At 38.5% G+C, this 18,037-nt stretch overlaps 1 protein-coding gene across 3 annotated transcripts in view; it reads right to left on the bottom strand.

Annotated features, from left to right (window-relative positions):
- The window catches only part of LOC150079043 (ranBP-type and C3HC4-type zinc finger-containing protein 1-like), a 328,766-nt gene that overhangs the window by 138,480 nt on the left and 172,249 nt on the right, over positions 1 to 18,037 (bottom strand). For all 3 annotated transcript variants that reach the window (XM_090382645.1, XM_090382646.1, XM_090382647.1), the window contains one exon: positions 5,504 to 5,556. In XM_090382645.1, the coding sequence (XP_090238771.1) occupies positions 5,504 to 5,556 (53 nt within the window). The remainder of the gene's footprint in view (positions 1 to 5,503; positions 5,557 to 18,037) is intronic.

The following is an 18,037-nucleotide window of genomic DNA, read 5'->3' as shown; positions in this document are numbered from 1 at the left end:
CAGCAGCTTTCACTCTCCCTCTTACGGCAGCGAGAGGATTAGAGTGGAAGCAGAGGGTGCTAAGAATCTCTGGGTACGACCAGGCTGCCATGCACGGAAACTGAACTTGGCCTGTTATAACGTAAGAACACTCATCGGTGAAGACAGGATATTAGAGCTGGAAAAGGAATTAGACAATGTGAATTGGAATATCATTGGTTTGGCTGAAACAAGAAGAAGAAATGAATCACTTATAAGTTTATCAAGTGGAAATCTGCTGTACACCAATGGAAACAGTGAAAGGAGTGAAGGTGGAGTTGGGTTTCTGGTCCATAAAGATTTTAAAAACAACATTTTGGAATTCAAAAGTACATCACCAAGAGTGTCAAGACTAATACTCAGGATTTCTAAGAGATACAAGCTAAAGATTATAATGATTTATGCACCAACATCGAGCCATGATGATGAAGAGGTTGAAGAAATGTACACCGAAATTGAGAGTCTTCTAGATGAGCAGAAAACCCACTACACTATTATTATGGGGGACTTCAATGCTAAGGTTGGAAAAAGACAAAACAGCACAGAAAGGGGAACTATAGGAAATTTTGGAATTGGTGAAAGAAATGAAAGAGGTGAAAGACTTGTGGAATTTGCAGAATCTCAAGGACTGTCAGTAATGAACACTTTTTTCAAGAAACGGGTGAACAGAAAGTGGACATGGAAGAGTCCAAATGGATTAACTACTAATGAAATCGACTTCATCCTCACTAACAGAAGATATATTGTGAATGATGTTACCGTCCTGAATAAGGTAAATGTTGGAAGTGATCACAGAATGGTAAGATGTACACTTGATATAGATGTAGGAAAGGAAAGGAAAAAACTGACTCGAGTAAATAATACAAAGGTCTTTGAGATAACAGAAGAGGAGAAAAAGCAGTATGTACTGGAACTTAAGAACAAGTATGAGCTTCTGCAGACTGCTGAGGACCAAGATATCGACGAGGAATATTACAACTTTTTGAAAGTGATAAAGCCCAAGAAACCTATAGGGAAAAAGAAATCCAAAGAAGAAAAAATTAGTCAAGAAACACTTGTCATGATGAACCGAAGACGACAAATGAAAAGCAAGAAAAACACTGACAGGGAGAAAATTGAGTATACTGAGTTATGCAAAGCCATTAGAAAGAGACTCAGAGAGGACATAAGAAGATTTAACACAAGAAAAGTAGAACAAGCATTAAGGGAAAACAAAGGATTTAAATCAGCAGCCATGAGCAGTAATACAGAAAGACAAATGATACTGAAACTGAAGAATAGCGATGGTGTACTTATAAACAGCAGAGAAGGCATAATTCAAATAGCAGAAGACTACTATAGAGAATTATACAAGGAGCAGGGGAATGAAGCCAGCAGTGGGGAAGATGGATTGCAAAGTAGCAACACATGCGACATACCCAATATTCTTCCTGATGAGGTAGAACATGCATTGAAGAAAATGAAGAATCAGAAAGCCCCGGGGAAGATGAAGTTACTGTAGAGTTGTTAAAATTGGGAGGAAGAGACATAACACAAAAACTGGCAAGGCTCTTCACAAAGTGCATTAGAAAAGGTGTGACGCCTAAGCAGTGGAATAATGCAATCATAGTTTTGCTGCATAAGAAAGGAGATAAATCAGAAATTGGAAATTATAGACCAATTAGCTTGTTATCCCACATCTACAAGTTGTTCACAAGGGTCATTACTAACAGATTAGAAAGAATACTTGATGAGAATCAACCGAAAGAGCAAGCTGGCTTTAGGACAGGATTCTCAACTATGGATCACCTTCACGTAATATCACAGCTAATGGAGAAAGCAAATGAATATAAAACACCATTATGCCTGGCATTTGTGGATTATGAAAAGGCATTTGACTCCATACAGCATAAGGCAATGTTTCGGGCACTGGAAAGACAAGGCATTGATACCCCATATATTATGATTTTGAAGAAAATATACGAGAGTGCTACCTCCTTTATTAGACTAGACAAAGACAGTAGGAAATTTAAAATTGAGAAAGGAGTTCGACAAGGAGACACAATATCTCCGAAGCTGTTTACTGCTGCCCTTGAGGAAGCTTTCAGAAGATTAGACTGGTCGCAGAAAGGAGTCAATGTGAACGGAGAGTACCTAAACCATTTACGATTTGCAGACGACATTGTGGTCATAAGCCATGATCCCAAAGAATTAGAGGAAAATCTTAATCAGTTATGCACAGCTAGTAAGGATTTTGGACTAAAGATGAATATGGCTAAAACAAAAGTAATGATGAACAAGTATGCCACAGAAAGGGAAATAATGATTGAAGGAGCAGTAATTGAAAAGGTGGAGTCATATACTTATCTGGGACAAGTTATTAGCTGTAATAATGATAAATGGCTGGAAGTCAAGAGAAGAATAAATTTTGGATGGATAGCATTCAGGAAATATAGTCACATACTGAAGAGCAATATCCCAGTTTGTCTGAAACGTAAAATAATGAACCAATGTATACTCCCCACCATGACTTATGGAAGTGAAACTTGGGCACTCACCAAAAGAATGGAAGAGAAGCTGAGAACTACACAGCGAAGAATGGAACGAATCATATTGGGAATCAGACTGTTAGATAAGAAGAGAAACACATGGATTAGGCAACAAACTCAAGTAAAGGACATTCTTATCAAAACTAAAGAACTAAAATGGTCTTGGGCGGGACACATAGCTCGAAGACATGATGACAGATGGACTAAGAAAATAACAGAATGGTACCCAAGAGGAGCTAGAAGAAAACCTGGAAGACAAAGGCGGAGATGGATAGATGAAATTCATGAGTTTGTGGGTAGTAAATGGATGTCCAGTGCTCAAAACAGAAGGAACTGGAAAGTTGCTGGAGAGGCCTTCATCCTGCAGTGGATTGAAAATGGCTGATGATGATGATGATGATGATGGTTAATACTGGGTTAAGAGCATTCAGCAACTTAGACCATAGACCACATTGCCGTTGCGCATTGTCTGCCCAAGTGTGTTCATGGGCCAATATGAATGTTGTCCAGACTAAAACACCCAGAATAACTCAAAGGAGAGAACCTTATTCCCTCCACCTGAGATCAGCTAGCTGCAGCCCTCAAAGAGAACTTTAGAAATTCCACCAGTCGTCAACAGGAATCGAACCCAGACTTCTCAATGAGTGACTGGTGGGGAACCATTGTGTGGTAAGCACTCCATAAATATCTATTGCATCCCTACATGACTTAACACAGTGGCTGTGATTCTGCTAGTGAGTTCAAGAGCAACGTGGAACAAAGCCATTCTCTCACAAGTTGAATCTTGAATTACAACATATATGAAGAAGAGGTTGCAGAGGATGAATGAAGGAATAAGTAAATAAATTTCTTCCACACACCCATCAATAATCAGAAGAGAGGACAAATTTTTGTTAACTGCTTTGGACAGGCAGAATACCAGTACCATACAATAGGCCATGTATTTATTGGCTAGTTTACTGATTTAGGTAGGCTTATATGGCTGCAAAACTAATTAAATCCAACACTGCATGTCATTTAAGCAAGAATTGTTTGTTGTACGTATTCACAGTAGCAGGAGTGATGCTGAATACTTGATGTAATTTAGAACACTGTACCTATTGCTTTGATAACACTAGCCAATATGATTTTTACCTTCAAGTACTTAAATGCTGTTTTTAACCAATTTTTATGCATAGAATTTGAAAATCACCATGATAGTTTCCCATCACATCACAGTTATTAAATATAGAGGGTGTTACATTTACCAAAATATGCCAATTTCTCGTAATCTCATAATTTCTCATAATAATATGACATACTGCTTTATTTTAAGAGATATAAGCTAATTCTCTTAATTTTATCAATCAATTCTGACTTCAGTTTTCTTGTGATAAACATCAGTTTCTTCTACCCATGGTTCTTAAGTTCAAATTCCGATGCGACAATTTACAATTTGAAGAGAGCACACTTAGCATTTTTGGTGAGGATTTTTGTAGGCTGTGCCAAGGTTTTTCAAGTATTAACTGATTGTGACATGTTCTCAGGGTTGTAAATCTATCCTCCAAACATAAACAGCCCCTCGAGAGTAGGAGGGTGCAACCTGCAACCCTTGTGGTAGCAGTAAAATAATTTCCAGCTCTACCTGCCAATTTGCAAATATTTTTCCTTTCAGTGTTTTCATACGAGTAAAACTAATAAGTTGCGTCTGTGTAGTATTCAATACTGAATTCATGTTTTCAGAAATTCATTTAGTGCTACAATCAATAAGCAGACATATAGGAAGTGTATCAATCATCTAGACAATTTTTGTTATGTTTGTGGATGGTTTACTCCATTATCTATGATATTACAAAACTTTCGTATTCTTTTTATTTCAGATGTAAAATTGATGATCAAGACAAACCTTGGGTGCCTCACAAGTGTTTTTTAGATGAAATGAAAATATTACCTGTCCCAGTGGTTTGGCGAGAACCATCTTTGGTGATCATTTAAGGCAATAGTAAGTGGTTTTTTGGGTAACAGGAAAGAAGAAAACTATGAAATGTTGGTGTCTAATTTACTCAAGTGCTACAAAAACACAGGCTGCCGAATGTCGTTGAAAATTCATTTTCTTCATTCCCATCTCAAATTTCCCCCCGAAAATCTGGGAGATGTGAGTGATGAAAGGGGAGTGGTTTCATCAAGATATTTCCGTGATGAAAATGTGGTACTAAGGTCACTGGGATTCTGCAATGATGGGGGATTACTGCTGGTTCCTTGTGAGAGAGAGTAAGCTGGAATACAAGAGAAGATCCCTTAGTAGCAAATATTTTTCAAAACAATTACAGGTAGGCTGATTATATATTATTGAAATATAACTATTTTGCTATGATTTATGATAATTTTTTCAAAGTTAAATGTTACAGAGAATGTATAATTTTTTTTTTACACTTCTATTATAAACTTGAATTATATGTATATATCCCTTTATTTTAACATTAAATGGTACATCTTTTGATTTAGATGTGATAGAGACTTTTTATGGTGATTTTTGGAATGAGTGTGTTTATTTCCTCCGGATTATATTTTCATTGCAGAGATATGACAAAAAATATTTTTTGTTAGCTAGTATAATTATTACTACTGTACTAAGCCATAATACCGCAATATGTTGAATATAACTAATAGCCATGCATAAATTTTAAAGCAATAGTGAAAGATGTAATGATTTGTGTTTCATATGAGCTTTTTTACTTATTTTCAACTGAAAAACATCTTAATTGCGGAATGTATACCGACCGATGTGCATGGAGATGCACTTAATCAAAAATACATATCAACAAAATGGTATTTGTAATAAATTAAATTCACAGCTTAACATTTAATTGAAATGATTTTAATAATTTTACAACTATAATTCCGATTTGAGACTAAAATTAAACTAGTTAAAAAATATATCAATGTAGACACTACACAACTAATTCTATAACACTCACTATTTCAGAATCCTTTTCTTCAATCGCTGTGAAGTTGTCTTCTTTTTTATCATCTATTATATACATGAGATTTGATAAATCTAAGTTTTATATAAATAGATTAAGTAACCTATATAAATAATCAAAATACTTTTAAAAATTGAACTTAATAAAGGAAAGAAAATAAGAATCACCTGCTAATATTTTCTATCCATTATAAAATCAATATCATGAATTCTTTGTAAATAATTATCATCAGTCATTGTCGAATCTGTAATTCAGTTCAAAATTAATACAGTGGAACCTTGATATATAACAAACCTTATTGTACTGTGGTCGTAAAAAATGTCCACATATGGACATAAAAAAAAAAAAACAGTTTAGGACAAAATGCTTATTTCACAACAGAATCTGGTAAAAATAAAAACTCTATACAATACCACCCACAGTGGAACTAGTGCGATGGTCTGCAAAGTGCGGGAAGTGCTGTCCCTCTACCCAGATGGAGAAAGTTAGAATGAATGTTCATATTAACAAATTCAATTATTCAAAGAAGAAGGAAGGATGAAATGAAAATGTTATTATTACATAAAGTTTAGAGACAACTTGGCTGATATATTCTGTTTGTTTGTTTGTTATTTGGTTTTTAGGAGCATTAGCAACTAAGGCCATATTGCTCCGGGATATGCGGTGGTCATTCCCCGACCTTTCCGCATCTTCCGTATTTGGTGGTGACGGGCTCGAACCCCGGTGTGATCAAGAAGTGTGTGCTACGCACTGCTGCTCCTTCCCACCTGGATACGGAGGCGCCTGATATATTCTCTTCTATGGTATATTCCACTGCAGATTAAATGTTTTATAAATGACAGGACTTATCCAAAACTAACTAATTTATATATGTTCTTTATTGTATGTATCACACAATAAAGAAATACACTGATGAGCCAATACATTATGACCAGCGAATCATCAATTTGCAAGCAATTGCAGTTCACCTGCAATTGCTTGCAAATTGAAGCAACTGCAGGTGAACTACAGTGCGTGCGTGGGTCGGGACACAGTATAAAAAACACTTGATACTGAGCTCCGTTAATCAGTGTTACTCTTGTTCTTCAGATGGGAAAGGCAATGGACTTAAACGAGTTTGACAAAGGCCAAATTGTAATGGCCAGACGACTGGGTCAGAGCATATCCAAAATGGCATGGCTGGTGGGATGCCGTTTCGGATATGCTCTGACCCACTTTAGGTAGTTAGTACCTACCGAAAGTGGTCCGAGGAGGGAAAACCCACGAACCACCGGTGAGGTGTTGGGCAACCATGGTTCATCGGTGCTTGAGGTGAGCAAAGGCTCTCCCGGATGGTATGTGGCAACAGAAGGGCGACTGTGGCACAACTCACAGGTAATTGGAATGCTGGTGATGGGATTAACGTGTCACAATACACACAGTACATCGAACCCTCCTGAAAATGGGGCTGCATAGCTGTAGGCCACTCCAAGTGGCCATGCTAACCACGGTTCACCGACGACAGTGCCTACAATGGGCACGTGAGCATCGAAACTAGACCTTAAGTGATTGGAAGAAGGTCATCTGGTCCGATGAATCACATTTTTTGTTGCACCATGTGGACAGCCGGGTATGTGTTCGTTGTTTTTCTGGGGAAGCGATGCCGCCTGGATGCACTGTGGGAAAAAACAAGCCGGTGGCAGCGGCAGTGTCATGCTTTGGGTGATGTTCTGCTGGGATACCCTGGGTACAGTCATCTATGTGCCAGGCACTCTGATGTCTACCATCTACCTAAACATCATTGCTGACCAAGTACACCCTTTCATGGTAATGGTCCTCCCCTCTGGCGGTGCCGACTTTCAGCAGGATAATGCGCCATGCTACACTGCCTGGATTGTTCGGGACTGGTTCGCAAAACACGACTACGACTTCCAGCTATTGCCCTAGCCTCCAAATCCCTCAGACATCAATCCAATTGAGCATCTGTGGTTTGTGTTGGAAACAGCAACTCCGATTTGCAGCGTCTCAACCACGGACCTTACAGGAGTTAAAGGAGCTGTGGTTACATTTTGCTAGCAGATACCACAAGACATTCAGAAATCTTGTAGCATCCATGCCCCGCTGGGTATGAGCTGTTTTGGTTGCACATGGAGGACCAACATCATATTATGTAGTGAATTGGTCCTTGAGGTTGTCACAGACATTCTCTCAGATATGCCAGACAAGCTGTACTTGCTACCTGGGAGTCTAAAACGCTGATGGAACTGATATTCGGGTGACACTCAAGTCAAGTGGACCCAACTTCAGCGAAGACCGGACGGTCTGTGACAGCCAAATCCTCTGCTAGCACCTTCACATTGGTGGGACTGTTAGTAATCCTGGGTATAACCTCCATGCATAAGTACATGGTGGGTGACCACCATGTACTTATGCATGGAGGTTAATACCAGGTGTGAACCAACATAAGCAGCGGTCAAGGTGTGGCGTGTGGCGCCCACACACATGGAGGAATGCCGCCCCTCTATGCTACCAGGCAGTACTAGGTGGTAGATGGCTCTCATCAACTGGTGCATACCACCACTTTGCTTGCTTATTGGAGGCTTAAAATGGTGGAACCCATGTTTAGTCTCTAGAGCTAAGTTCCGGTCAACCCTTCCCTATCTCTTCCATCATGCAGTATGATTGATGACTTTTGAGGTTATGATGAACATCGTGGCAAGATCCAAAATTCCTTAAATTTCCAAGGTACAGCTCTAAAATGGTGTCCGCAGGCTAGTACACCAGACTGAACCTATTGGTAACTCTCTAGGAGGCTTCCGGATCGGCTAGTGTATAATCTTGCTACCTCTACTCTGCCAGATAGTGACTGGAGGGAGTTTCGAGTAGTGTATATGTGAGGAGCATTGTCGAGGCCACATTATGTCAAGGATCTGGGTATATTCTTACCATGTGTATGCCATTTTCAAAAATTGCATTACTTCATACAGCACATCCCACCCACTTTTTCTTACTATTAAATACACCATGAATTGTCAAACTAATAGCAAGCTTATCTGTGAAGAGATCTAAACCTCCCAAGCACTTCCTAATTCATTTCACAAATATACGTCGTCTCAATTCTAATCTCAACGATGTCCATTTCCACTTGCAGTCTGCCAAACCCCATGTACTTTTTCTGACAGAATCTCAGTTATCGGTTGATTCAACTACTGCTCATCTCAGATGCCCAAATTATTCACTGTATGATTCCTTTCGCCTCAAAGGTGGTACTTGTGCATATGTCCGTTCCGATATTTCCTGTCAGAGACTTGGCAATTTGGAATCCCCTCTCTTTGATTTTCTCTGGCTTAAAATCTCTCTACCTCATTGTGTCAAATTCATTCGTTGTCTCTACCATTCTCCTAACTCCACTAATCACTTGGAGCTCTTTGACTTCCTCTCTTTGCAACTTGACTTTCTCCAGTCCAACTTTCCTAACAGTGAGATAATTTTCCTTGGTGATTTAATGTTCACAACACCAGCTGGTTTCTGTTTTCTAGTCACACCGACCCATCTGGTCGAGATGCTGAGGCTTTTGCAATTACTAATGACCTTGCACAGATTGTTTATTTACCTACAAGAATATCGGACAATCCTAATCATACAGCCAACACACTTGATCTTTTTCTCACAAACAACCCTTCTAAGTACATGGTCGAAGTGAGAGGTCCTTTAGGCACATCAGATCAAATCTTGGTGATTGTCTCTTCTCCAATGGAGCCTTTATCTCATGGCTATTCCCAACCTCGTGTTGTTTGGCATTACAAGAATGCAAAATGGGATGACCTGCGAGATTTCTTTCCTTCTTTTCCTTGGTCGGATTACTGTTTCAAAACTTCTGATGTCAAAGTTTGCTTAGATGGTGTCAGTGAAATTATTCTTGCTGGAATGCAATCCTTTATCCCACACTCCACTTTAAAACCTCATCCTTTATCTAAACCTTGATTTTCCAATAAATGTGCTAAGGCTGTTCAAGAGAAGAATGTTGGATATCAGTCTAAACTAGAGTTTGAACAGGCTAAGAGTAGAAAACTTGCTTCTTGCCCTAATGGCAGCCAAGCATTCTGGTCTCTTGCCAAAGCTATTGGCCGCAACTTTTGCCCATCTCTACTCCCACCTCTGTCCAAACCAGATAGTTATGTTGTCACTTCAGCCAAGGATAAAGCTGACCTGCTAGCATCCCATTTTTCTTCCAACTCATGTATTAATAATCTTGGTAAAACACCTCCCACCATTCCCAACACGCTCAATTCAATGCCACCTGTGGTCTTCCATCAAAAGGATTTTGACAAATCTTGATGCTAAGAAAGCTCCAGGTCACGATGGTATTTCTCCACTTGTTCTCAAAACCTGTGCTCCTGAACTTACTCCTATTCTTTGCCTCCTTTTTTCACTTTCTTATTCCAAAGGCATTTTTCCTTCTGCTTGGAAATTTGCTCATATACAGCCAGTAGTTCCTAAAAAGGGTGACAAATCCCTCCCATCTAATTATCGTCCCATTGCAATTACTTCTACTCTTTCTAAAGTAATGGAGAAATCAATTAACCGCCAACTCTTAAACTACCTAGAAACCTTCCGTCTGATCAACGATCGCCAGTATGGATTCCGTCAGTGTTGATCCACTGGTGATATTCTGGCTTATGTTACCCATTTATGGACTAATTCAATGGAAAGGTTCGGTGAAACACAAGTAGTTGCTCTTGACATCTTAAAGACTTTTGATTGTGTTTGGCATAAAGGTCTTCTAAACAAGCTTCCATCTTATGGTTTGCCAACTGTTTTTAGTAATTGGTTATCCAGTTTTCTCTCTGGTCGCTCACTGAGGGTGATGGTAGATGGCTCTCTGTCTTCTAACTTCTTCACTAATGCCGGTGTCCCCCAAGGTTCAGTTCTTCCCCCCCACTCTTTTCCTCTTGTATATTAATGACCTTCTTCCATTGACTGGAAATCCTATCCATAGTTTTGCCGATGATAGCAAATTGCATTGCACTTTCCATTTTGAAAAACCTTGCCCTGCTAAATCAGCTTCAACTTCTCAATTCCTTAAATGCTGATCTTCAGGTAATTCTCCAGTGGGGCAAAGACAACTTAGTTGATTTCAACCCTTCTAAAACTCAGTCTTGTCTTATATCTCACAAAAAGGATTCTTCTGCTCCTATGCTTATCTTTAGTGATACTCCGATTTCTAGGCAAAATGATATATCTCTTTTGGGGATTACCCTGACTTCTAATCTCTCTTGGCACAAGCACATTACAAACATTGCTTCCTCTGCATCTAAAAAACGTGGTTTTCTCTTTTGCTCTTGGCATTACTTTTCTTCCAAACAGCTGCTCACTCTGTATAAATTGCAAATCCGCCCTGCCATTGAATATTGTTCCCACAACTGGGGTTGTGCCTCCAAAACCTCTCTCAGGCATCTTGATTCCATTCAGAAGAGAGCAATTAGGTTAATTAATGATTCATCTCTAACAGAGTCTCTCTACTCGCTGTGTCATAGACGTACTGTTTCTGCTGCATGCCTCTTCTACAGATACTTCCATGGGCACTGTTCTTCCGAATTGGCTTCTATAATTCCCGCTCTCTCTCTCTTTCAAAACAGTCAGAACACGTGCGGCTGCCACCAGCCAACATCCATTTACTGTCCAACTTCAGACTCACAGAACCAACTTTTCATCTTCCTCGTTTATTCATTCAACTGCCGTTTTCTGGAACAACCTTCCCTCATACGTAAAAAAAAAAGAGAATAGCAAAGGCTTGAAAAGAACGATAATTAAAAAATTGGTATGGATTATGGACAAGGGGCATTGCCAGTAATAGCAGAAATACTCAACGACAATAATGGACTATAGATAAGTTTAGATCAGAGTATAAATGGAGGAATACTGACCACATAAGATGCATTCACAATGGAAAAGATAAATAGATACCTATAAAATAAAAGATAAAATTAAATAAAAATACGTATAGTACTTAATGCTATAGATCCAATGATTTTAACTACGTCACAAAAGGTCAGCAGCCAAAACCAATGGAAATACAGCAAGAAACAGTCTTTGTTTCTGATATGAAATATATGTAGCAAGAAGTAAAAATATAGGCTGATATATTTCATAGTCAACCTGACAGTGACCACCAAGGAAAGGAATGAAAACCAGATCAAATCTAAAGTAAAAAATAAAAATATAAGTAAAAAATTTAAAATTAAGATAAGATAAGATTATATATATATATATATATATATATATATATATAATACATATGAACTACAGTTAGGTTATATCTTATCTTAAGAGAAAGTCAGGGCTAAAGCCTCAGGAAAATTTACAGAACAAATAAGTTAGTGCAAATGAATCATGTCTATACTCAGTAAATTAACTGAAGCTATTAACAGCGTCATCGTTTCATTGCCTATCAATGTTGCCTATCTGGTTATATTCAAATAAGTAACACTTCCCCAATAAAGAAGACATTCTCAGTGGATACATCACTCACATGGCCATTTCAGAGCTATTTGGCCCTTCATTGGTGGGTGTTGTTGTTATTTGGTTTTTAGGAGCATTAGCAACTAAGGCCATATTGCGGGGATATGCAGTGGTCATTCCCTGACCTTTCCGCATCCTCCGTATTTGGTGGTCACGGGCTCGAAACCCAGTCTAATCAAGAAGTGTGTGCTACACATTGCTGCTCCTGTCCACCTGGCTATGGAGGTGCCCCACTGGTGGGTGAATGAGTAGGTGCCTGATGGTATAACAGCTGCCAACCCAGGTGTGAAAATAAATCTACAATATGAGAGATGGAAAATGGTGTTTAATAGTTTAATAGTTAAAAATTCGGGCTAAAGCTTCAGACTGTGGAAAATTTACAGATATAAGTTAGTGCAAATGCATCATGTCTATATGCAGTAAATTAATCAAAGAATATAACTGGAAAGGCAACTTTCTGCGAAGACGCTCACAATGTAAGATGTAGTGAAATGATGCCACTATAATAACTTAGATTATTTTATTGCATATAGACATGATGCATTGCATTAACTTATATGTTTTATCTTAAGTTGTGTCTGTTCTGTCACAGCTTATAAGCTAAAGGTAGGTAGGTACAATAATAGCAGATCTACAGTAATTACAGTAGATTCGTAATTTTTACCCTACTTCACCCCAACTAAAGATTCAATAACTATATCAATGAAATGCTAATTACACACTGGAAACTCTCAAAAGTAAAACAGCTGAGATGGGATTACTGTTTTCATCAGTGCAATCATTCACTTACACAGCAATTTCTTTTAATTAGCATCCCATCAAACTCATAGAAATCATCTTAGTATAGCAAAATTTGCTAAAAGATACTGGATAGTTAGTTTGATCCACAATTGTAGCATACCACCTGAAGCCTAATTGTGCAGCTCATAAACCAGAGACATAAAAAAAAAAAAAATAATAATAAAAATAAAATAACAGGTCTGATCCAGAACACAATCTAGCTTCATTATGTAATTCCTATGTAAAATGATGTGAATTTTTTTTTTTATGGAAAAATTTCCAGGAAATCAGTAATATAAAAAATAAATAAACACCAGTCATTCTTTCTGCAACAGCAAGGGGGAGTGTACTTCTATTCTTTTTTATAAGTTAAAACTTACAATGCAAAGGTAAGCTATTTTACCACATTCATATTCTTCAGTTTTGAAAGGAATTTCAGAAAGCAGTACTATCTGTTTAGTTTTATATATCACACATTTTATATACAAGGTGCTACCCAAAAGTTCCCAAAACGTATTTATAAAATAAATTAGACTCACCCTGGGTTGTATTCGCGACTGTCACCTTTGAAGTAGTCCCCTTGAGAGCATAAATACTGATCCCATCGCTTCTCCGATGATTTGAATGCGTCCTGAAAGTCTTTCTTCATCATAGTGTTCAGCACCACCTGCGATTCAGTTTGGATATCCCCTACACTATCAAATCTTCGACCCTTCAGCTTCATTTTCATTCTTGGGAAGAGGAAGTCACAGAGGGCTGAGTCCAGTAAATAAGGGGGTTGGGGGACGATTGCCATGTTGTTGTTGGATGCCAAAAACTGTGCCACAGTGAGAGATGTATGGTCCAGTGCATCGTCATGATGAAGGACCCAGTTCTTTGTGCGCCACTTCTCTGGACATTTCCTCCTGACGACTTCCCCTTAACCACCTCAGGATGTCACAGTAGACCTTTGAGTTGACAGTCTGGCCAGGAGAGATGAATTCCTTATGGATAATCCCATCAATGTCCAAAAAACAGATCAGATCGGGCTTTCTTTGGTCAGGGCAAAGATGGGCTCTTCCACTGGGATGATTGTTGCTTGGTTTCTGGATCATACCCATATGACTGCAGAAAGGAAGTTTTGATCACTCCTGGCCCTTCTTGAAGATCTCTGCTAACTTCCATGTGATGCTGCTTTTGGTCTTCACTCAATAGCCGTGGCACGAACTTGGCTGCAATCTTTCTCTTGTTCAACTCATCTGACAAAATCCACTGACACATGCCATACGAGAGTCCTACAATTCCATAAATGGTGTGGATGGTCTTGCCTGCGGTCTTCAAGGATCGCCGCCGATCTTTGCGGCATTTTTCGGGGTGGTGATGATCACTCTAGGTTTCGAAAATTTTTAAAATGGTTAAACCAGTAGTAGGTCTGCATCTGGCCTAAAACGTTGTCACCAAAAGCTTGTTATAGGTTTCTACTGCTGTATCATTAAGAAGGAAACAAAACTTGATGCAAGCACATTGCTTTCTCACATCAGCCATCGCAACAATCGCAAACTACGCGAAACACACTGCCAAAGAACTGAGCATAAATATTCTATGACTCTATCAAGCCCCACGGCACGTGGCACACTGATTCACAAAGGATGCATGCAGTGTTACCTAGCACCACAAGTCCGTACTAGACATAGTTCCCGCACAACAATCAAATTTCCCGAACATTTCGGTAGCACCTCTATATCACACAATTTATTATTGAAAGAAGCACATGCAAATTATGTTTCTTGATAGTCCACAAGAATTCCCAGTTTTGTTTTTCCATACTTATATTTAGCTGTTTATCTTCTTATTGATCTAGGATAAATGGCTAATCCAAAAAAAATTCATATAGTCTCATATTCAATATGACTGAAGTGTGGTTCTCCTATCCTGCCAGGTTCTAGTTAATGATAATTTCCAAGTTAATATTTTCTCATTTATATCCAAAATAAATAATTTGTTGATCAATGTACTTTTGTGGATTCATTGGATGACTGTTTTCAACAGCAATATGTTAAAGAGGCAACAAGAGGAAGCAAAATTCTTTATCTGATTATAATCAGAAGCAATTCTTCGTGCATTAAGAATCTGCAGGTAAAAGACCCTCAAGTGGTAGTGATCACAGTGTGCTAATGTGGGATTTACTTAAAAACGTAATTACTGTCAATGGTAAAGTGAAGGACTTTTGTTTTCATAAGGGTGACTACAGTGGTCTCAGTTTTTAAATTCTATGCAGTGGAAACAATCTGATGATGTTATCAACAGCAAATTCTAAATTGGAAGCATTCAGGGAAGTAATTCTAAGCTACTAGGCTTTTCATACCAACTAAGAAATATTGTTGCAGGCTTATACGTAAATGGATGTTAGAGGAACTGATGAGACTGGTGGTAGAGAAGAAAAATAAATGGGATGAATATAAATTAATGTGGTAATACAGAGGCCTACAGTAGATACAAACTAGTCTGTAATCAAGTCACAAAGGAGGTTAACCAAACTAAGGCAGATTATCAGAAGACTCTAGAAAAGAATACAAAGAAAAGCAGCAAAGACTTCTTTACTTATTAACAGTACAAGGAAGAGGTCAAATCACATTAGTCCACTTAATGTTATTGATTCTGCTTAGGCTGCTGACAAACAGAATAGGTATTCTGCATACATATTCCCACATAAAGAATTCTTTGGGGAAGGGGATATCAGAAGTTTATTAAACTCTAAAAGGGAGGTAAATGATTTTGTGATAACTGAGAGAAAAGGGGAAAAGAAATTGTAGAAGCTAAACATAAAACGGTGCCTCTGTTGGATGGGATCTATCCGGTTGTATAAAGGGAAGGAGGTAAGCAAACCCTTAGCCATAATTACGAGAGCATCTTTGTATTCTGGGGAAGTCTTTATGGTCTGAAAATGTGCAAATGTATTTCCAATTCACAAATGGGGGTTCAAAAGGTGAAAGGAGTAATTACAGACCTGTCAGCTTAACTTCTGTTCCAGGTAAAATAATGGAGTCTCTGGTTAAAAAAGTAATGCAGGACCAGGAATGCAATTATACTGAAGGCACAGCATGGATTGGTTAATGAATGATTTTGCCTGATTAATCTGATTGGATAATGTAATGGAGTAACAAAGGAACTGGATGAAAAAGAGAAATTTCGATATCATATACTTGGATTTCAGGAAAGCTTTTGATATAGTTGCACACAAAAGACTGCAACAGAAATTGGAGCAGTGTGGCATTAAGGACAAGTCACTGCTCTGGATAAAAGGATGATTGAAATGGGAGAAGACAGAGTTGTTATTAATGGACACTGCTTTCTATGAACTAATGTTGATAGTGGGGTTTCCCAGGGTTCAGTGTTGAGCCCATTGTTAATTTTTATATTTATTAATAATATTGATGAAGATACATCAGGCTTAATGTCTTAGTTTGCAGATGATACAAAGGTTGGCAGAGTGGTTAATGGTGATAATTAGGCTAAGCTACTGCAACAAGATCTAAAAAAATGGGCTGAGAAATAGTAATTGAAGTTTAACATTAACTAATGCAAGGTATGGGTAGCAGTAATCACACATTATTGTATCAACTGCACTCAAAGTAGTTCAAATTAAAGAAGACCTGGGATAATTATGCAGTTCTGATATGAAGTTCTGTGAGTAATGCAGATAGGCTGCCAGGGAAGCTCATGGGGTTCTGTCAAAGATGTTGTTGTTGTTGTTATTTGGTTTTTAGGAGCATTAGCAACTAAGGCCATATTGCTCCGGGATATGCGGTGGTCATTTCCTGACCTTTCCGCATCCTCCGTATTTGGTGGTGACGGGCTCGAACCCCGGTCTAATCAAGAAACATGTGCTACGCACTGCTGCTCCTTCCCACCTGGCTACGGAGGCGCCTGTCAAAGATGTACAGGAACTTTGCTGGCAGGGATAAAAAAAAGATAATCATCCATTGCAAGGCACTGGTTAGGCTGCACCTTGAGTACTGTGGGCAGGTCTGGGGGACTCAATTAAAAACAATGTAGATCTGTTGAAACTGTTGCAGAGAGGGGCAATAAGATTGGTGAAGTTTGGTGGAATGAAAGGATGATCTTACAAAGAAAGGCTATAGTTCTGGAAATTGCAGCATCTGGAGACAAGGCACTTGTGTGGCTATCTGAGTGAGGTGTATTTTCATTTCTGGAATGAAAATACACTAGGGTTAACTGATTTACAGTTCATGGCAACAAACTCACAAAGGCAAGTGATGAACTTTAAGAAGCCTCTGCATATGAAAAACACGCCAATGAAAGGTTCATCAGGTAGAGGAAAGAATGAAAGCATTGTTTTGCTACATGATGAACTGTTCTCGGCAGATACTTTCATTTCTGGAATGAAAATACACTGGGATTAACTGATTTACCGTTCATGGCAACAAACTCACAAAGGCAAGTGATGAACTTTAAGAAGCCTTTGCATATGAAAAACACGCCAATGAAAGGCATATGAAAAACATGCCAATGAAAGGTTCATCAGGTAGAGGAAAGAATGAAAGCATTGTTTTGCTACATGATGAACTGTACTCGGCAGATACTGCCAGGTTATTCCTCCTAGTGGTTCTTTTATCTGGAGAATCTTAATGTATAAAGAGACACTGCTAAAAATCAGATCAAGAGTATTTCTTTTTCTTATTACCTCTCTAACATGCAGCTATTGAAAATAGTCATCCAATAAATCCAGAAAATTTCTGCTGCTGTACAAATGATGAATCAACCAACCTGCAAGTTCCAGTCAATAAATGTTAAATTAAAATATCCCATTATAAGAAATTATGATTTAGTGGCCCACTTATTTCTCTGTCTGTAATTTGGAATGGCTTGACAAATATTTTAAAAGACCTATACAAAAATCTGTATACGGAATAAAGTGTTGTTACCTTTTTTTTTTTTTTTTTTTGAATACCCAAAAAAGAGGTATTAGAACCTATTACAGTACTTAGTACCATGCATGTCTGGAAGTTCTTAAAGTTCATCACTTGCCTTTGTGAGTTTGTTGCCACGAACTGTAAATCAGTTAACCCTAGTGTATTTTCATTCCAGTACCTGCCCACCTGTCTATGAAGGCGCCTCCATAGACAGGTGGGCAGGAGTAGTAGTGCATAGCACACGCTTCTTGATTAGACCGGGGTTTGAGCTCGTGACCACCAAATACGGAGGATGCGGAAAGGTCAGGGAATGACCACCACATATCCCCAGAGC

This window comes from Mastigoproctus giganteus, chromosome 10 (assembly GCF_048544385.1).
Source record: "Mastigoproctus giganteus isolate SK-2022 chromosome 10, ASM4854438v1, whole genome shotgun sequence".
Taxonomy (NCBI): domain Eukaryota; kingdom Metazoa; phylum Arthropoda; class Arachnida; order Uropygi; family Thelyphonidae; genus Mastigoproctus; species Mastigoproctus giganteus.
This window is presented reverse-complemented; position numbering and strand designations above follow the sequence as displayed.